This window comes from Octodon degus, unplaced genomic scaffold (genome assembly GCF_000260255.1).
Source record: "Octodon degus isolate 3935 unplaced genomic scaffold, OctDeg1.0 scaffold00060, whole genome shotgun sequence".
Taxonomy (NCBI): domain Eukaryota; kingdom Metazoa; phylum Chordata; class Mammalia; order Rodentia; family Octodontidae; genus Octodon; species Octodon degus.
Window position 1 is genome coordinate 2,165,833 of NW_004524636.1, and position 17,767 is coordinate 2,183,599.

General features: G+C 51.0%; 1 protein-coding gene across 4 annotated transcripts; it reads left to right on the plus strand.

The window, feature by feature from the left end:
* Positions 1-156: 156 nt before the first annotated feature.
* Positions 157-17,121, plus strand: Cdc25b (cell division cycle 25B). Of its 4 annotated transcripts, XM_023718612.1 has the most exons (17): positions 157-285; positions 5,547-5,721; positions 7,932-8,053; positions 9,271-9,322; positions 11,220-11,261; positions 11,399-11,435; positions 11,665-11,787; positions 11,887-12,009; positions 13,140-13,274; positions 13,659-13,736; positions 13,829-14,005; positions 14,227-14,322; positions 14,919-14,981; positions 15,109-15,207; positions 15,347-15,480; positions 16,460-16,571; positions 16,696-17,121. In XM_023718612.1, the coding sequence occupies exons 2-17, from the start codon at positions 5,561-5,563 to the stop codon at positions 16,834-16,836; spliced, it is 1,695 nt and encodes a 564-aa protein (XP_023574380.1). In that variant the 5' UTR covers positions 157-285; positions 5,547-5,560; the 3' UTR covers positions 16,837-17,121. The 4 variants fall into 4 exon arrangements, with proteins under 4 accessions (XP_023574380.1, XP_023574381.1, XP_023574382.1 ...); XM_023718613.1 differs by lacking the exon at positions 157-285 and having other exon boundaries at positions 5,534-5,721; XM_004634327.3 differs by lacking the exons at positions 157-285; positions 5,547-5,721 and adding an exon at positions 6,687-7,116.
* The last annotated feature ends 646 nt before the right edge of the window (positions 17,122-17,767 follow it).

Here is a 17,767-nt window from a genome sequence, read left to right on the forward strand (position 1 = left end):
CCCGGTCCTGCGCGCCCACCCCTTTCCAGCCGCCGCGGACCGGCCGCCGGGGGCGCTGCGGCCCGCTGGACCGACGGGGGGGCGGGCAGCCGCTGCCTCGCCAGGTGGACTGCGACCTACCGCAGGAAAAGAACAGTCATCTTTGTCTTTTCTTTTTTAAAAAATTCGAGATAAAATTACTGTGCAATTTTGAAGAAACTGAGAAAAAGAAAAGAAATCCGCACCAATAAAACAAACCAGAAGCTAAGAATCGCCTTCCATGCCAGCACCTGGAGAGATGCACAGGTAACATGTGGATGTATTTCCTTCCAGGCTTTTCGCTAGGCGCAGGCAGTTTTCTGTTTTAAAATGTATAAAACTGGCGTCAGGCTACAGACCGTGTATCTGGCGTCGCCTCCTAGTTTAGCTGGCATGGAGTGATGAGAATTGTACCATCTTGATAAATGTCACTGCCAGCATGCTTTTTAAAGGTTATATATTGTTCCAAGTATGGATGAACTTAACTCTGTAAGCTGTTGTTACACATTTATTATTTTATTTGTATAGATACGCTATACAGGTACTTTTAAATCTATCCACTGGTGCTAATGACATTTAGAAAATTCTAGCATTCTCACGCTGCCTGAATACTGATAACATCTCAGTGTATCTCTAAGTTTTGCTCTGTGTATATCCATAAATACATGTGTTTGTACCTATAGAAATAACGTCCTGCATATACATAAGCATATATACACATAAATCCTTGAAACTCCTCCAAAGCCAAACATCAGAACGAGCAGTTCTTACAGTAACGAATGCAGTGCTCTCAAAAGTCTGTAAAGGGGGCTTGCGCGCTAGGGCCTGAGTTCAAACCCCACTTCCGGGGGGGAAAAAAAGTCTGTAAAAGCAGCAACCCAAGGAGACAGATTGAGGAGTGGGCATGCTGGGTGCGGGGGCCAGCTAGGGAAAGCTTCAAGTGAATAGATATACACAAAGAAGAAAGAAGACCAAGAACAATACCTGGGTGCTTCAAGATGAAGGGCTCAAGACAGGCCCAGCAATAGCCTCTCAAGGAGCATCTGAAGCATGGGGGAAACCAGTATGGTGTTCTGGAAGCCAGGGGAGAAGCCCAGCTTGCTGCTATTTTAGTGTGCATTTGTCTTTTCATGTGTTTATTGGGCATTTGGGTCCTGCAGATGCTCTAGTCCTGTTTTGCCTATGTTTCTCTTGTCCGTCTTTCTTTTTCTTTTTTGGTACCTCAGCCTCCTCTGAGTGCTGGGATCCCAGGCATGAGCCACTACTCCTAGCTAGAACATAAAATTTTTGCTAATTCTATTGCAAGTGGTTTTCCCAGTTTGTCACTTTTCCTTTAGCTGAGTTTAGAGCCGTCTTTTGGATATGAGAGGTGGGTGTGACTGATCCCACCTGGCTGAGGGCTCCCTCCAGTGCCTCTTCAGGAAACTGTCTACATTTTAGAAGCTTTACTCATGCACACAGAGGTGTCCCAATTTCGGTGTCTGTTAGGTGGATAGACTGTGGTGGACTATTTTTCCCTTCTTTGCTGAATGTTTCAAGTTTTCTTTAATAAGTAGCATAGGCCCTTAAAAATGAAAAGGGGGAGCTGAGTGTATGACTGTAATCCCAGCACTCTAGAGGCTGAGGCAGAAAGATCACTGTGAGTCCGAGGCCAGCCTGGGCTACAAAGTGAGCTCAAGGCCAGCCTGAACTGCATAGCGAGACTCTGTCTCAACAAGACAAAAATAAATAAATAAAATGAAAAAGGGGATGGAATAAAATGAGCAAGAGAATGAAAAACTTACTGATGGGTGTGAAGGACAGGGTTTGGTAGGTGGGATGGGCCCTGTTGAGGCCTGTTGAGAAGGCAGACTGAATTTCCTTAACTGATCTGACAGGAAGAAGATGGGGCTTACAGAGGAGGTGAGGGCTCCCAGGACCTCACAGTGATGGTAGGGAAGTGGTCATTTCACGGGAGTGGGTGCTGTGCACTGATATAGGCGACAGGTAGACCAGGTATCTGGAAATGGCTACCTCAGACAGCACATATGTGTGGTTTCTTTCTTTTCTTTTTTTTTGCAGAACCAGGGATTGAACTCAGGCCCTTTGTATGTTCATCTGGGTATACAAGGAGAAAAACCTCTGTTCGCACTTTTGCCTTCTCCTTAAAAGCAGCTCCATTGGGTGTGGTGATATGTGCCTATAATGCCAGCATTCTGGGAGACTGAGGCAGGAGGATCATAAGTTCAAGGTCAGCCTAGACAACTTAGTGAAATTCTGTCACAAAATAAAATGAGATATGGGATATATTAGTAGTGGTGCACTTGTCTACTATGTATGAGGGCCTAGGTTCAATCACCAGCACTGGAGGGAGAAAGACAGACAGACAGACAGACAGACAGACAGACAGACAGACACAGAGACAGACCTAAACAATTAAAACACTGAGTTCAGAGGCCATCCGTGGCTTTGGCCTATCTGCAGTGCTGAGAGACTAGAAGAGGCTTAAGGAGGTAAAATTCAGGGAAAGGGAAAAAAAGATTTCAATGTGCAGTGCTGTACTTTCCCGCAAGCACAGTAGGAATCTGTTCTACAGAGACTAGTAGCAGCTGAGGCCTCGCTGCTGTGTCACGGCAGGTGTGGTGGATGGCGCACACCTTGGATTCCCAGCACTCTGAGAGTCTGAGGGAGGAGATCCAGAAGCTGGAGCCTGGCCAGGACAATTTAGCAAAACCTTATCACAAAATAAAAGAATAAAACAGTGCAGGGGATGTAGCTTAGTACAAAAGTCCTGGGTTCAATCCTGGTATAATCAATCAGTCAGTTTAATAACCTACCTGTTTAGCATAGGGATTAGAGTAAACAAAGGTCATTATGATGTGAGTATAAATTTATCTTCAGGGCTGGGGAGATGGCACAGTAGAATAAGCGCTTCCCTGGCAAGTACAACAACCTGAGTTCAATCACCGGTTCCGCAAAAATTAAAAAAAAAAAAATCTTCAAGTAAAATTTAAAAAGTTTGGAAACAATGTTTATGTACTGTTTGTGTACCTTTTCTGTTTGTATTCTTTTTAAAAATAGGCATCTAGGGGCTGGTGAGATGGCTCAGTGGTCTAAAGCACCTACTTAGAACAAGCTTAGCAAAGCACAGGGACGGGTTCAATCCCCCAGCAACACATGCCAGCCAGCCCCGCCCCCTGGTGGGCTGAGCTGGCCACACACACACACACACACACACACACAAATAAATAAAATTTAAAAAAAAATAAATAAAAATAAAAATAGGCATATATTTGTTTGCAAACATATAGACCTACACACTGTCCAGTATTTAAGCCAGTAACCCTGTGTGGCTCGGGAGCTGTTGAAATGCACCAGGTGGAAACTGAGGTGTGCTTTGAGTGTAAAATACATATTGGATATGAAGACTTGGTATCAAACAAAAGTATGTTGATGTGTTGAATAATTTGAATGTACTATGTTAAGTATAAAAATAGTCTCATCTTAAAAAAAAAATCTTTTTACTTTTTTTTAGGGGGTGTACTAGGGATTGAGCTGAATGCCTCACAAATGCTAGAAAAGTGCCCTACTACTAAGTTATACCTCCAGTGCTCTTTTACTTTTTAAAATAGGACTACTAGGGTCGGGGAGATGGCTCAGTGGAATAAGTGCTTCCCTGGCAAACACAAGGGCCTGAGTTCAATCCCCAGTTCCACAAAAAAAAAAAAAGAAAGAAAGAAAGAAAGAAAAAAGAAAAGAAACAAAAAATTAAAAAAAAATAGGACTATTAGATTTTAAATTTCACATGTGGCTCACATTTGTGCCTTTTATGTGTCTGTTGGGGTCTCAAGGGAATATGTGGCATGTTTATAACAGTGGCTGCCTCTGGGGAGAAGTCCTAAAGGTTTGGGTGAAATCCTGGTCTGAGTTTCCAATGCCTTTTTGTACCATTTACGCTATATCCTTCTCAGGCCAGGGATATAGCTTAGCAGCACAGCACCTGCCTGGCAGGCAAGCACTAGTTGTAAGTTTGATTCCTGGTAATTTTTTTTCTCCTTTACCTACATGTTTGGTGGCATGTAACACCTTTTTAAAACCTTTTTTTCTTTTCGAGACAGGATCTCACTATGCAGTTCAAGCTGGCCTTGAAATCACTTTATAGCCCAGGCTGGACTTAAACACACAATGATCATCCTGCTTCAGCCTCTAGAGTGCTGGGATTCCAGGCATGCACCACCACACCTGGCTTTAAAAACCATTTAAACTGGGTGTGGTGGTACATGCCTGGAATCCCAGCACTTGAGAGGCTGAGACACAAGAGTTCAAATTTGAACTTAGCCTGGGCAATTTAGCAATTTATTTGAGACCCTGTCTCGGATGAATGGATGGATGGATGGATGGATGGGTGGGTGGGTGGATACATGGGTAGATGGAGATAGAGCTCATTGTTAGGTTCTTAGTTCAATCCATAATACTGTAGAAACAACAACAGAAACACTAGGAAAAAGTTCCACCAAGGTAAAAAGCCCCACAAAGGCAATGCTGTGTAGGAGCAAGCTGGAAAAGCTGAAGGAATTTTGGAAACAAGAGGCAGTGTTTTCTCTTTCTGCCCAGACCCCAGAGCCACACCAGACACATTGAAAGAGCCTACAGCTTCATATGCTCAGTCCCAGGGTGTTTGCTTCCAGAAGAAGATGGAGCCGGGCGTGGTGGCAGACACTTGTAATTCCAGCACTCAAGAGGCTGAGGCAGGGGACCACTGCCAGTTCAAGACTTGCCTGGGCTACATAGTGAGTTCAAGGCTGGCCTCCTGAACTAGCTGGCAAGACCCTATCTATAAATAAATAAATAAATAAATAAATAAATAAATAAAACAGAGGAAGACGGAGACCTCTGCACCCCACAAGTGTGGTAACCAGAGCCTGGCTGGCTGGAAGGAATTGGTCCTCTTACTATGATGGCTGCAAATAGTTCTGACTTGAACTGAGACCTTTGCACTTGCCAGGGAAGCATTTATTCTACTAAGCCTGGGCTCAGTGGTGCAGCGCCTGCCTAGCAAGCGCGAGGCCCCGAGTTCAATTCCCGGTACCAAAAAACAAAATAGTAAAAATAAGACTTATTCTACTGAGCCATCTCCCCAACCCCTTTATTTTTGTTTTAATTGAGCACATATTCTATGATGTAATTCAAGAAAACAGAGTTGAAGGACTTCCTTCTGTGTCCCCCCCCCCCCCCCGTGGGATTTTAAAGCGTTTTTCAAATCAACACAACCCATATGTGGGATGTAAGTGTTGGGTAGGAGTGGTGCTGGGGGTCGACCCTGCTATGTTGGCTTTGAAAATACAACCTTCCACCCTCAAGGCAGTTTATTGTTTATTTTTATTTATTTTTGGCCGGCTCAGCCCGCCCTGAGGGCGGGGCTGGCCTGGTTTGTGGTGCCGGGGATTGAACCGGATTGAACCGTGGTCCCTTCGCCTGCCTCAGTTTGCCAAGCAGGCACTTTAAACCTCTGAGCTATCTCACCGACCCAAGGCAGTTTATTTCTGCAGGGAGGCCTCACAGGATGTCCATTGCCCTCACCCTCCTGTGGTTGGCGGCTGGAGGTTCCAAACTTAACCCCTGGCCCACGGCGGATAACCGGAAGTGCCCTCCTTGCATAGTACAGGAGCTGGGCCAAATACTGAGAAAAAGCAAGGGTGCAGCGCCACCTTGGTCAGCTCTCAGGTAGGCTGCGGTCTTCTCTTTTATGTCTTCCTCAGTCACCTAACCCATCCAGTGCTTCCCCCTGCCGGTCCTCCCTTTGTGTCCCCTCCCCCCCACGACTGGCACCGTGGGTTTGGACTGCCCCCACCTCACCAGAGGTCAAGACTTCCCTGGGAGGCAGAAGCTCCACTAGCTTTGGGATGCAGATTTCTCTGCTTCCTCCAGGAAAATAGGCTCGGCTGGAAGGTGACTGGATAATTAGAAAACGCTCATTGTAAACTAATGAAAAATTCAGCCACCTTCAACATCAAAGAAACCCTAATTAACGCTGCCATTGACCCCAAATCCAAGCCATCAATGAGTATGATATCCTTCCTTAACTAGGCTCTCTGGCCTCCTAACTCTCCACAGCAGAATTATGACTAAGAGAAGCTTGGGCCCTTTGGGGAGCCGTCGAGCCTGCTCCCCGCCGGAAGCGCCCACCCATTCTGCCTCTGCGAGTGGGCGGCCCTGGGCACCGCGAGCAGGGAGCGCGCATATCTGGGCTCCTCCATTCGTCCGAATGTGTGCTCCTGACCCAGTTAAAGAACCGGTTGCAAAACGCAGGGGGCACGCAGAGCACGCGGCACAGCTGTGCTAGAACAACTTCCCGGAGCCAGGTGGAGCGTGTCACTGTCCCCACGGGTGGTCGCGCGCGATGTTAACAGCGCGTGTCCTGAGACCATCGAGGATGGCTGCTTTTTCGGAGCATATGTAGCCCCAAACCGTGTCCCAAGAGGAGACACTACGCAGAATTGGGATCAGGAGCAGAGGGAGGAAAGGGGTCTGGGGGGGCGGGGGATAAACCCCAACCCATGGCAGCACCCGGAGCCTGGCAGCGGGTGAACCGGGTTTATCCGGCCCCGCGCTCTACCCCGCGGCCCCGCCCTTGGGCCCGCCCTCCACCACCCCGCGCCCCCATTGGTGGCGTCTGGCGGCGCGGCCGCTGTTATTTTTCGAATATATAAGGAGGTGGAGGTGGCAGCTGCAGCCAGAGGCTTCCCGGACTGCAGCCTGAGCCTTGTACCCCGCGCCCCATCACCCCTCCCCACCCTCCCCGCATCCCTTTCCTCCCTGTCTCCCTCGCTCCTGGCCCGTTGCTTTTCCTCCCTCCCCTTCCTCCCGCCCCGGCCCACTCCCTCACTGACCAGCCCAGCTGTGCCCAGCTTCTGCAGCCGGCCCCGCAGCGATGGAGGAGCCCGCGCCAGGCTCAGCTCTCAGCCCGGCCGGCGAGAGCACTGCCGCCCAGCGCACGGGGTACATCCCCAGGCGACAGCTGGGCCCTCAGGGTCTCCTGGGGTCCCCGGAGCGCGCGACCTCTTCCTCTCCGGTCACCACCCTCACCCAGACCATGCACAAACTCGCTGGGCTCGGCAGGTAGGGCGCCCCCAAAAGGCTGGGCGTGGGGTGAGAAGCCCGGGCCAGGGTCCTGGGGAGCTGGACATGGGAACCGCGGAATCCAGCAGGTGGAGCCGGGAGGTGTCGGCGCAGAGCAATGGGGCGCCCTTGCCCCAGCTTCTGGAGCCGAGGACAAGGGCACTGAGACCGGGATTGTGCGGCTCACACCCCCAGGTGGCCTCTTTTCCCTCCCTTCTCTCTCGTTGTACCTCCACCGCTCTGTCTCTAATCCGTCTACCCCAACTGCCACCATTTTACCCCAGGCACAGGATCCCGAGGGGAACGATCTTGGTTCTCAAAGGTTCCAGTCCCTCCCTGAGGCCCAAACTCCATTCTGCCCCCAGGGTTACTGAGATTAAAGGCTAACCCGATTCCCGAAGTCAGCCCGGGAGCGTTGTCCCAACAGCATTAGAGACTCAAATTTTGAACTGAACTCCAGGAAGGAGTGGATGGCTCTTCAGGACCACTTAGCTGCCCCTGACTCCAATCCCTGGGCTGGTGGCCCCACTCTCTCACTCCCTACTCCGCCCCTCGTTTTTGCCCTGGGCTCCTCTCACCCTGCTCCTAGATCTTCCTAATGTAATTAACCAAGGGAAGACACTTGGAGGCCTCACCATAATGAGTCACGTTGGCCTAAGAGGGCAGGCTGGTGACTGATCTCCTTGGCACCATGTCAGAGGATTGTTCCTCCTGGGGCGCTCCCTCTTGGGCTCTGAGGAGGCTGGTGCATAGTGGCCAGTCCCAGAGCCCCGCATTTATCATTTTCCTCTCCTGGGTCCCTTCTCCCTTCCCAGCGATCCCCCAACTTGTCAGGTAGGGACCTTGCCCCTGAGAAATCGCCTGACTCGCAGATCGTTGTCCCGACGGGCGTCCGAATCTTCCTTGTCATCTGAGTCCTCAGAGTCTTCTGATGCAGGTGGGTCCTAGGTCCTTAGGGAGAGCCCCCCCATATGAGAGGGTTGGGGGGACTGTGTGGCCCCCCAGACTTCCCTGCCCATCAGATTGAGATCTTTTCACAACCTGGTGGGCTGGCAGGCCAGCCTCCTGTGTTCTGCCCAGAAGTGGGAGGAAGACAACCTCTTAACTGGTGCTCACCACACAGCCTAGACTGCTGAGCCCAGGAGGGTGGGGCCCCAAGTGAGGAGAGATCTTACCTAGTAGACTGGCGCCAAAGTCTAAACCACAGCCCCACCTGTGCCACTGAGGGCTGAAGTTGACATTCTCTTAATCTGTAACTTTTTTCTTTAGAAAACCATTCTCTTCCAAATTATTTTAAACCAGTTTAAGAAAAATGTTTAGACTCCCAAATGTGCTGATGCACACCCATAATCCCAGAATCCAGGAGTCTGAGGCAGGGAGATTGCTGCAAATCCAAGGCCAGCCTGAACTGCATTGTGAAGCCCTGTCTCAAAAAAGGAAAGAAAAGAAGGGGTCGGCCAGATAGCTCAGTGGATTAAAAGGCCTGCTTAAGCAGACACAGGGACTGGGGTTCAATCCTCTGCCTGCTGTGCTGGCCCCACCCCCACAGTGCACTGAGACATTGATTGAGACTGGGCACTGGGTGTGGTGGCCTGTGCCTGTAATCCCATTGCTTGGAGGCTGAAAACAGGAGGATCGCTGAGTCCGATCTGTGTAGTGAGACTGTGTAAACCCTGTACTAAATACATTTTTTAAAAAAAAGAGCTTAGAAGGCATTGTAGTATTGTGTTTGTTTTTTTTTATTGTTTGTATAGCTTTGGGAAGTGAACCCAAGGCCTTGGTACTGAGTTTTATCCAGCTCTTTAAAAATATTTGTTTGTTTGTTTGTTTATTTAGAGGCAGGGTCTTGCTAAGTTACCCAGGATGGGCTCAAACCTGCAGTCTTCCAGCCTCTACCTTCCAGAATGCTGGGGTTATAGGCATGCATCACCACACCTGACTTGCATTGTAGTTTTTTGCAAACTGGAGTTCTATAGTAAAGGAAAACCCTGTGCCCTTTTGGGGGACAATGTATCCCCTAAAGGTCTCTGAGTAGGTTTTTGTTTCATTATGTAGTATGTCCAAACCTAAAGGCTTTCCTCCTTTTTCAGGCATGATGAGGGAAGTATACAGAAAATGCTTCTACTTTCAAACCAAGACATTCTGTCCCTGCAGGTCTCTGCATGGATTCCCCCAGCCCTATGGACCCCCAGATGGCAGAGCAGATGTGAGTAGGAAAAGGGGAGTCCCAGCCACCAAGGGGTCAGCATCTTAGATCCTTGATACCTTTCAGAATCTTAGGTCTCGCACAGACTCACTGAGAGGCCTAGGAAAATAGAACCCTTAGGATCCCCTATTGAGTACATATGTGAAATACCTAATTTAAAAATATGGTCCAGGGGGCCAGGGAGATGGCTCAGTGGAATAAGTGCTTCCCTGGCAAGTGCAAGGGCCTGAGTTCAATCCCCGATTCCGCCAAAAAAAAATTAAATAAATAAATAAAATAAACAATAAAAATATGGTCCAATTAGTCTGGGTGTGATGGCATGTGCATATAATCCCAGCACTTGGGGAGGATGAGGCAGAAGGATTGTAAATTCAAGCCCAGCCTGAGCTACCTAGTGACTGAATAAAACCTTGTCCCAAAATAAAGACTAAAGTCTTTGGGTTCAATGCCCAGTAATGAGAAGAAAAAAAATCCAACTGATTTAGAATTTCAGCTCATTCTAGGCTAATCAAAATCAGTTGCTGGGTCAGGGAGATAGTTCAGTGGCATAAGCACCTGCCTGGTAAGTGCAAGGTCCCAAGTTTGATCCCCGGTACTGCAATCAATAATCAGTTGCTTTCAGACTGGTTTGGCCCCTGGCCTATCAGCAACTTCTGGCCTCAGTGCCACTTGACTCTAATCACCCCGTGGACCTGAGGGAAAGAGAAAGTTGCTGGGCTCTGTGTGCATACACCTCTCCTCAGCTAGAAGGCATGGGGAGTGCCTTCCAGAGCACAGCTGTTCCCATCCAGCTGTTAAGATCGCAGCAGGCACAGCAGCTGCCAGCTATTAGTGGGGACAGCTGGACTCCCACAGCCTGAGCTGAGCGACTGTCTAGTGTAGTGACTGTGTTTCTTCCCATTGTCTTTGTTCAGACTGGTCTGGGTACAAGGTTTGTCACAAACAGGAAACAAATGGGTGGGGTAGAAGAAGATGGCAGGTTGGTTTTTGGTAGTTGTTCTGGCCTTACCCTTAAGGCCCAGGTGCAGATTGGAAACTAAATTAAATGAATCAGTCTTACCTGATGCCAGTTGGGCTAGGAGTGGGGAGGGGCATGCCTCGACTTTTTAGCCCCTAGTGCCTGCCATCCCTGTACCTGCTTTGATGCTTTTCCAGCCTCAGAAGCTGTAGTGTGTGTGTGTGTGTGTGTGTGTTTGGATACACAAAAAGCTCCTGCTGGCAGGCGGCCCCTGGCGACAGAGCCTGGGCCGAGAGGGGCTCTCTCCAGAAGCTTATGCCCAGTCTCCATGCAAACCGTGCAGAACCATCTGTTGGAATTTCTTGTTGCTGGCCTCTTGGGGGTGGGGGTGGGACCTGGACAATTCCACAGGAGGGAGGAGAGGATGTGACCCTGTATATTTGTGGCTGGGGGTGGTCTGCTATGGCCCCCACTAAAGCAGGCCCCTGTCCTGGAGAAAGCTAGGCCAACTCTTCACAAAGGGAGGGAAGCCCAAGCTTCTGGGGTCCACTCCTGCAGACCTTACATTGCTGGGTGCCTGTGGCACATCATCCCTAGATGGATGGATGCCTTTCCCAGGGGCCATATAGCCCTGCTGGGTGATTTGCATACAGGTGGAAGGCCTGTGTGCAGGCTGGTGAGACTGTTGCCTTGGTGACGCCTCAGTGACCCTGCGACCTGGCCCAGCTGTCCTCACTGCCTTCTGTGGGCCCCCTTCTATTCAGGACTGCCTTTTAAACTCCCAGGCAGCCTCTCATTGTCATCCCCCCACCTGGGCCTCTGACAGCAGGCTTCCTCCTGATTCTCCCCTTCCTGTCTTGAGCTCTGGTCCTGTCTTTACCCCTGTTGCTGGGCGTTGAGGGCCGTAGGGGAAGATGGGTGCCATCTGCTCTCTCCTAGGTTTGAACAAGCCATCCAGGCAGCCAGCCAGGTCATGCGAAGGTATGTGCTTCCTGCCCTTTCTGCCCATCAGAAGCTCTGCCCCAGAGGTGCAGAGGGCTCTAGTGCAGGAGCATCCTGCCTGCTCTTGATCCCTGCTGCCCATTTCTGCCCTGACCTGGTCCTGCTTCCTTCTGCAGTGAGCAGTTTGCCATCAGACGCTTCCAATCCTTACCAGTGAGTGTTCCCTGTGGCCTGTTGGAGGCTTATGTATGTTGGCTGGGTAGGGGCAGGAGGCATCCTGTGTCCCTCTCAGAGCGGGGGCTTGATGTAGCCAAGTGTTCATTGGCTGTGTCAGGGAGATGATTTTCTGGGTGGCTGGGGGAGCTGGAGGACAGGGGGGAAAAGGAGTTCCTAGTCTGGTGGCTGAAGAACATTGCCTCCAGTACAGCCCTGTCCTCCCCAGGTAAGGCTGCTGGGCCACAGCCCTGTGCTCCGAAACATCACCAACTCTGAAGCACTAGACCGCTGGAGCAAGAGCGAGGCCGGTGGCAGAGCTGCCAGCAGCCCTGGCGAGGATAAGGAGAACGTGCGCTTCTGTGGCCTACAAGGGAGCGCTCAGGAGAGAAGGGGGCAGGCTGGGGTGGTTCCCTGGCATCTGGTGACACTTCTCGCATCTTGCCCACAGGAGGGATTTGTTTTCAAGATGCCATGGAAGCCTATACCTCCCAACCCTGCTTATGCCCTGGCAGAGTGGGCTAGCCGCAGAGAAGCCTTTACCCAGAGGCCAAGCTCAGCTCCAAACCTGATGGTAAAGAGAGGGCACTTGACTCGGGACATAGGAGAACCTGTGCTATAACAGCATGTAACTCAGTTGTGCCCCAAATTTTCTGATCAAGGAGATTATGGAGCCACAGAGGAATGTGATCGATGATGTATACATAGTATGCCTGTGGAGACTGACATGGAGAGAAAACATTCTCTCAGGCTTTCACAGAGAGCAAATTGGTCAAGCAATGGCCATGACTCATCCTCATGGTTGACACTGACAAAGGATCTACAAAGTGTGGTACAAGGACTACAGGATAAATACTGAGAATACTTGACTGACCTTATCAGATACATAAGTTACATTTCTTGTTATATAGGTCTTGCTTTATCTTGGTCTTAACCATCCTGCAGAAAAGTATAAGAACGAGGTATATAAAGTAAAGCCATGGGCTGGTGAGATGGCTCAGTGGTCTAAAGCACCTACTTAGAACAAGCTTGGCAAAGCACAGGGACCGCAGTTCAATCCCCCAGCACCACATGCCAGCCAGCCCCACCCTGTGGTGGGCTGAGGTGGCCACACACACACACACACACACACACACAAAAAAATAAATAAAAAAAAAAAAAAAAGTAAAGCCATATTAATACAATGAGCTGTAAAAGGCTCAAGTCAATAACTTCTGAGGATAACCCACTACTATTATGGACTGCTGGACAGTGTTGGATTGTTTAGCTGAATTCAAACACCTTAGTATTTAGATGCCAATAGAATATTCACCTCTGACAGTACTAAACGAAAAAAAGGAGATACAAAGGAAAAATCATTTTGTATTTATATATACAAAATAGGATAGATATACAGCTACTTTTGCTTAATTCAATGAGAAGATAGATTTGTAGTAATAGTGTTTGGACAGGATATCCTGTCTGGTGCTTGTACTATGGATAACCACTAAGAAGATAACAATGTACAATGTATTGATTATCGAAACTGTCCTATTAATCAGCTTTGAAACTGTCTCATTCGTATTTATTTCTCAATAAAATAAAAATAAACAAGGGCCCTAAAGATGCAGCCCTGAGAAGGCAAGGATGGTGTAGCGCCCCCAGGCACTGGGGACCTGTCCCCAGAGGATAGAGCAGGGACCATATCTGTCTCACTATCAACAGTGCTGTACTCCTGAGAGGAAGATGGAAGTGGAGGAGCTGAGCCCCAGGGCCCAGTCTCACTGCTTCTCCCTGAGCCCTTCTGAGGGGGCTGAAGAAGATGATGGATTTGTCGACATCCTGGAGAGTGATTTAAAGGTAAGCAAGCTTGGCCACCAGGCCCTGCCTCCACCTCCCCAGGACATCCATAGAGGAGAGCTCTGAGCCCCTTCAGGAAGACTGTGACTGCACCCCAGGTTCAGAAGGAGAATTTGAGGTAACTGAGTCCTGACCTAATCTCTGGCCAATCAGAGAAGAGGAAGTGACTGGTTCCACAGTGGAGGGGAGGCAGGGCAGGGTGAGGGGCTTCTGAGGCAAGTCCCAGCTACGAGTGGATCCCTGCAGTGCTGAGGTCTGGGGCAGTGAGCTGCAGGCCTGGTGTTTGCTGGAAGAACCCTGAAGGCTGTGCTGGAGGGTACAGGGCCTTGAGAGGTTTGGCCCCTGCCTGTGGTTGTGACCCTGTCCTCCTTGATTTGGGCTTAGGATGATGCGGTCCCCCCAGGAATGGAGAGCCTCATCAGTGCCCCATTGGTCAAGACTTTGGATAAGGAAGAGGAGCAGGTGGGCCTCTGATATGACCTCAAAAAACCTTGGGATTGGGGAGGTGGGATTTGAGGTTGGGGGACTGAATACTCACCTGCCACCCCTGCCAGGACCTCATCATGTTCAGCAAGTGCCAGCGGCTCTTCCGCTCTCCATCCATGCCCTGCACCGTGATCCGGCCCATCCTCAAGAGGCTTGAACGACCCCAGGATAAGGACATACCAGTCCAGAGCAAGCGGAGGAGGAGTGTGACCCTCCCAGAGGAGCAGCAGCAGCCTGAGGAACCTGTGAGTGACTTCCTGTAGGAGCCTGGCTCTTAACTGCCAGCACCCCCAAATGGGTAGGGGGTGGGGGAACTCCTAGCTGTCACCTTCTTGTCTGGATTTGGGGCAGATGATCAAGGGCTAGTAGTGTCCTGGCCAGGGCAAGAAAGGGAGGTCCCAGGCAGATGAGACACTGAGGGGCTTCCTCACCCCTGACTCTGGCCTCCATCTGCTTCACCTTCCAGAGAGCCCGGGTCCTCCGCTCAAAGTCCCTGTGTCATGATGAGATTGAAAGCATCCTGGACAGTGACCACCGCGGGCTTATTGGAGATTACTCCAAGGTACCCTACTCTACCCTTAGGAACCTGACCTGCTACCAACTTCCACCTCTCCCAAGAATGACTTCTGTTCTTCTTCTCTCCCAGAGGCCTCCTTTCTTTGTTCTGGGAGTCTTTTCAGCCTTTGTCCCCAGGCAGACTCCTGCTTCTCCTTGGTCTTCTGACTCTACCTCAGCTCTGCCCAGACATCTGTAATGCCTTAGCCTAGAAAAACATCTCTAAACTAATACAGTCTCTTTCCCCATCATCCCAGGCTTGGTGGAGCCTTGGAGCAGGGGTGTGTGTGTGTGTGTGTGTGTGTGTGTGTTCTACTCCATTTACTTCTGGGAAATTGTTCCCTGGTGTCAGCCCCAGGAGATGTGTTTTGGTTGCTGTGAGAACCACAGCTGAATTTGAAGGCCAAAGCAGAGTGGCCTCTGGGCTCGGGAAGGAAGCTCCATTCTTTCTAGGTTCCTGGCGTTAGCAACTTCACTTTGTCCTTTGATTTTTTTCTCCCCCTCCCTTCCCCTTCCCTCCCCCCTTCCCTTCCCCTCCCCTCTCCCCTTCCCCTCCCCTCCCCTTCTCACCTCTCCTCTCCCCTCCCCTTCTCTTCCCTTCAGGCCTTCCTCCTACAGACGGTAGATGGCAGACACCAAGACCTCAAGTACATCTCTCCAGAAACCGTACGTGGGGCTGAGCCAGTCTCCTGGGTGCATGAAATGCCACGTTTAGCTGCTGACCTCTCTGGGAGTAGATTGCAGGTACAGACTAGCAGAGGGCAAAGCACCAAACACCCATTCTGCTCTCCAGGTGGTGGCCCTACTGATGGGCAAGTTCAGCAACATTGTGGAGAAGTTTGTGATTGTAGATTGCAGATACCCCTATGAGTACGAAGGCGGGCACATCAAGGTGAGCTATGTCAGTGGGAAGCAAGTGTACCTACCTTCTCCCGTGGGGGACCCGTCTAGCAGGAGGCAAGGGACTGCAAAGGATGGGGTCTGCCTCTCAGGTATGGGCTGGGGGCCTGACCCCCCTGCTCTTCTGACAGACTGCAGTGAACTTGCCCCTTGAACGAGATGCCGAGACCTTCCTGCTACAGAGCCCCATCACAGCCTGTAGCCTGGACAAGAGGATCATCCTGATTTTCCACTGCGAGTTCTCATCAGAGCGTGGGCCCCGCATGTGAGTCCCTGCTCCATCTGCCCAGCCAGCTGGTACCTGCACTTGGTTCCCTGCCTAGTCCTGTAGGCGCTAGAGCCATGTTGTGGCCAGAGTGTGAGCCCAGCCCCATAGCCTGGGCCTCTTGCGTGCTCTGATGGCTTAGAGCTGATCTGGCCCCTCACCCATAGATCATGGCATCCCACACCCATAGACCTGTCATTGTCCCTCCTGTCAGGCCTATCTACCACTCATACAAAGTCTGGTCCCAAGTCTTCAGCAGGGTCCTTTCAAAGTCCAAGGGTCCTGTGCCTAGCCACTGATGCTCACTCTCCAGAATTCATGCTCTCTGCTGGGAGCCTGTTCCCTTGATGTCTGCAATGCCCAGGCCTTCTTAAGTCTCCTCTGTCTCCCTTCATACTCTACCCTAGCTGGCTGTTATCTGCTCCTGACCCTGTGTTGCCACCAGGCCCATCAGACTGCCAGTCCTCTCTGCAGGGCTCACTCTGGGCTCAGTCTGCACCCAGATGCTCTACACTGAGGCTTCATTCCTGCTGCCCTCCTCTCTCCTCTACCCCACTCTCCGTTTGCTCATTCCAGCCCATAGCTTCCCACCCTGGCCAGGCACTGGACCAGTCACCAGACAATGGTGTGGAGCCCTTTATCCCTCCCTTCCTTTCCCCAAATTTGGGCCTCACTGAGTCTGGAGCCCTCGAATGTATCAAATTTGTCCACTTGTCACTTCTCCACTTCCTTTCCTGCTCCAGGCCACAGATTGCTCTATGAAGATTGCACAACTGTCTTCTAGAAACAGACTGCCCCTTGATCTGTCTCCTTCCTGCCTTCACCCCAGCCTCTCCTACCCAGTAGCCAGCTGATCTTGTGGTAGACATTTCTGTGCCCAGCAGCCTTCTCTGGCTCCCCAAGGCCTCCCTAGGAGGGGGTGCAGAGAACCAGGCCCCTGATCTACCCCAGCTCTCATCTTTGTCCCTACCTCCACCAGGTGCCGATTCATCAGGGAACGTGATCGTGCAGCCAACGACTACCCAAGTCTTTACTACCCTGAGATGTACATCCTCAAGGGTGGCTACAAGGAATTTTTCCCACAGCACCCGGTTGGTACCACAGTGGGGAAGGCTGGTCTCTGTGAGAGTGGCCTGTTGCAGGGAAGGACCAGGTGCCCCCTGAAAATGACCTCTCCCACATTGAAATGACCTTGTTCCTCCCATGCTGCCTTAGAACTTCTGTGAGCCCCAGGACTACCGGCCCATGAACCACGAGGCCTTCAGGGAGGAGCTGAGGACCTTCCGCCTCAAGACTCGCAGCTGGGCTGGGGAGCGGAGCCGGCGGGAGCTCTGCAGCCGGCTGCAGGACCAGTGAGGCACAAGCACCAGTCTTGCCACCTTTCTTGCCTCACAGGGCCTGGGTGCCAGTGTCCCAAGGACCTGCTAGAGGTCCCAGGTGCTAGCTGGGGGAAGACAGCACAGCTGCCCTGCTGTCTGCCCCTGTCCCTAATTCCCTTTGTCTCCCTCCAGTCATTTTCCACACCCTGTTGTCACCCCTGCTTGGTGGTTTGTGCCAGCTCAGAGCAAGTTTTTGGTGTTCAGCAGGGCCTTTTGGCTTTTCTTTCTTGTCTGAGTTGCCTCTTTGTCTTCCTGTGTCCAGCAGAGCGCTCTCGCGCTCTCGCGCTCTCTCTCTCTCTCTCTCTCTCTCTCTCTCTCTCTCTCTCTCTCTCTCTCTCTGTGTGTGTGTGTGTGTGTGTGTGTGTGTGTGTGTGGCTGGGGGAGCTACAGCCTCTGATGATTTGAAGGTGAGCTCTGTCATGGCCTGGGAGCCAGCAGCCAGCCCCCTGCCCCTGAGCACTGACCAGGCTAAGGCTGCCCTTGCCTTCTGCAAGCACCACGTGTTTATCATGTCCCTTTCTCCTCTCTTTCCTATCCTTCCTTACAGCACCTCTAGCATAAACATAAGCTCTTACTCTTTCCTATTGCAGTGTTACCTGCAAGCTTGATTTGTCTGATTTTACTTGTCTCAGGACACACACCCTGGCTGTGGGGCTCCCCAATCCAGCTGGGGTTCAAGATGTGAACATCAGTTGCCTTCCTGGCCTTGGCTTTTGTTGCCCCAGCAAAAGACATCATCATCCTTGAGGGCATCCAGGGCAAAGGCTAAGACCTGAGTCAGGCCCCACCCCCAAAGGCCAGCACCCACTGCCATGAACCCTGAGCCTGACTGCTCAGAATTTGCTGCTGTCCTGTCGCAGATGGATGGATGGATGGATGGAAGGACAGACAGATGGATGGATGAATGG

What these genes read in the sequence shown, in the direction of transcription:
- Cdc25b (XM_004634327.3), top strand. Translation starts at nt 6,929, where the DNA reads ATGGAGGAGCCCGCGCCAGGCTCAGCTCTCAGCCCGGCCGGCGAGAGC. An exon ending in GCCAGCCAGGTCATGCGAAG is followed by an intron (nt 11,262 to 11,398) that starts GTATGTGCTTCC and finishes TTCCTTCTGCAG; the next exon opens with TGAGCAGTTTGCCATCAGAC. An exon ending in AATTTTTCCCACAGCACCCG is followed by an intron (nt 16,572 to 16,695) that starts GTTGGTACCACA and finishes ATGCTGCCTTAG; the next exon opens with AACTTCTGTGAGCCCCAGGA.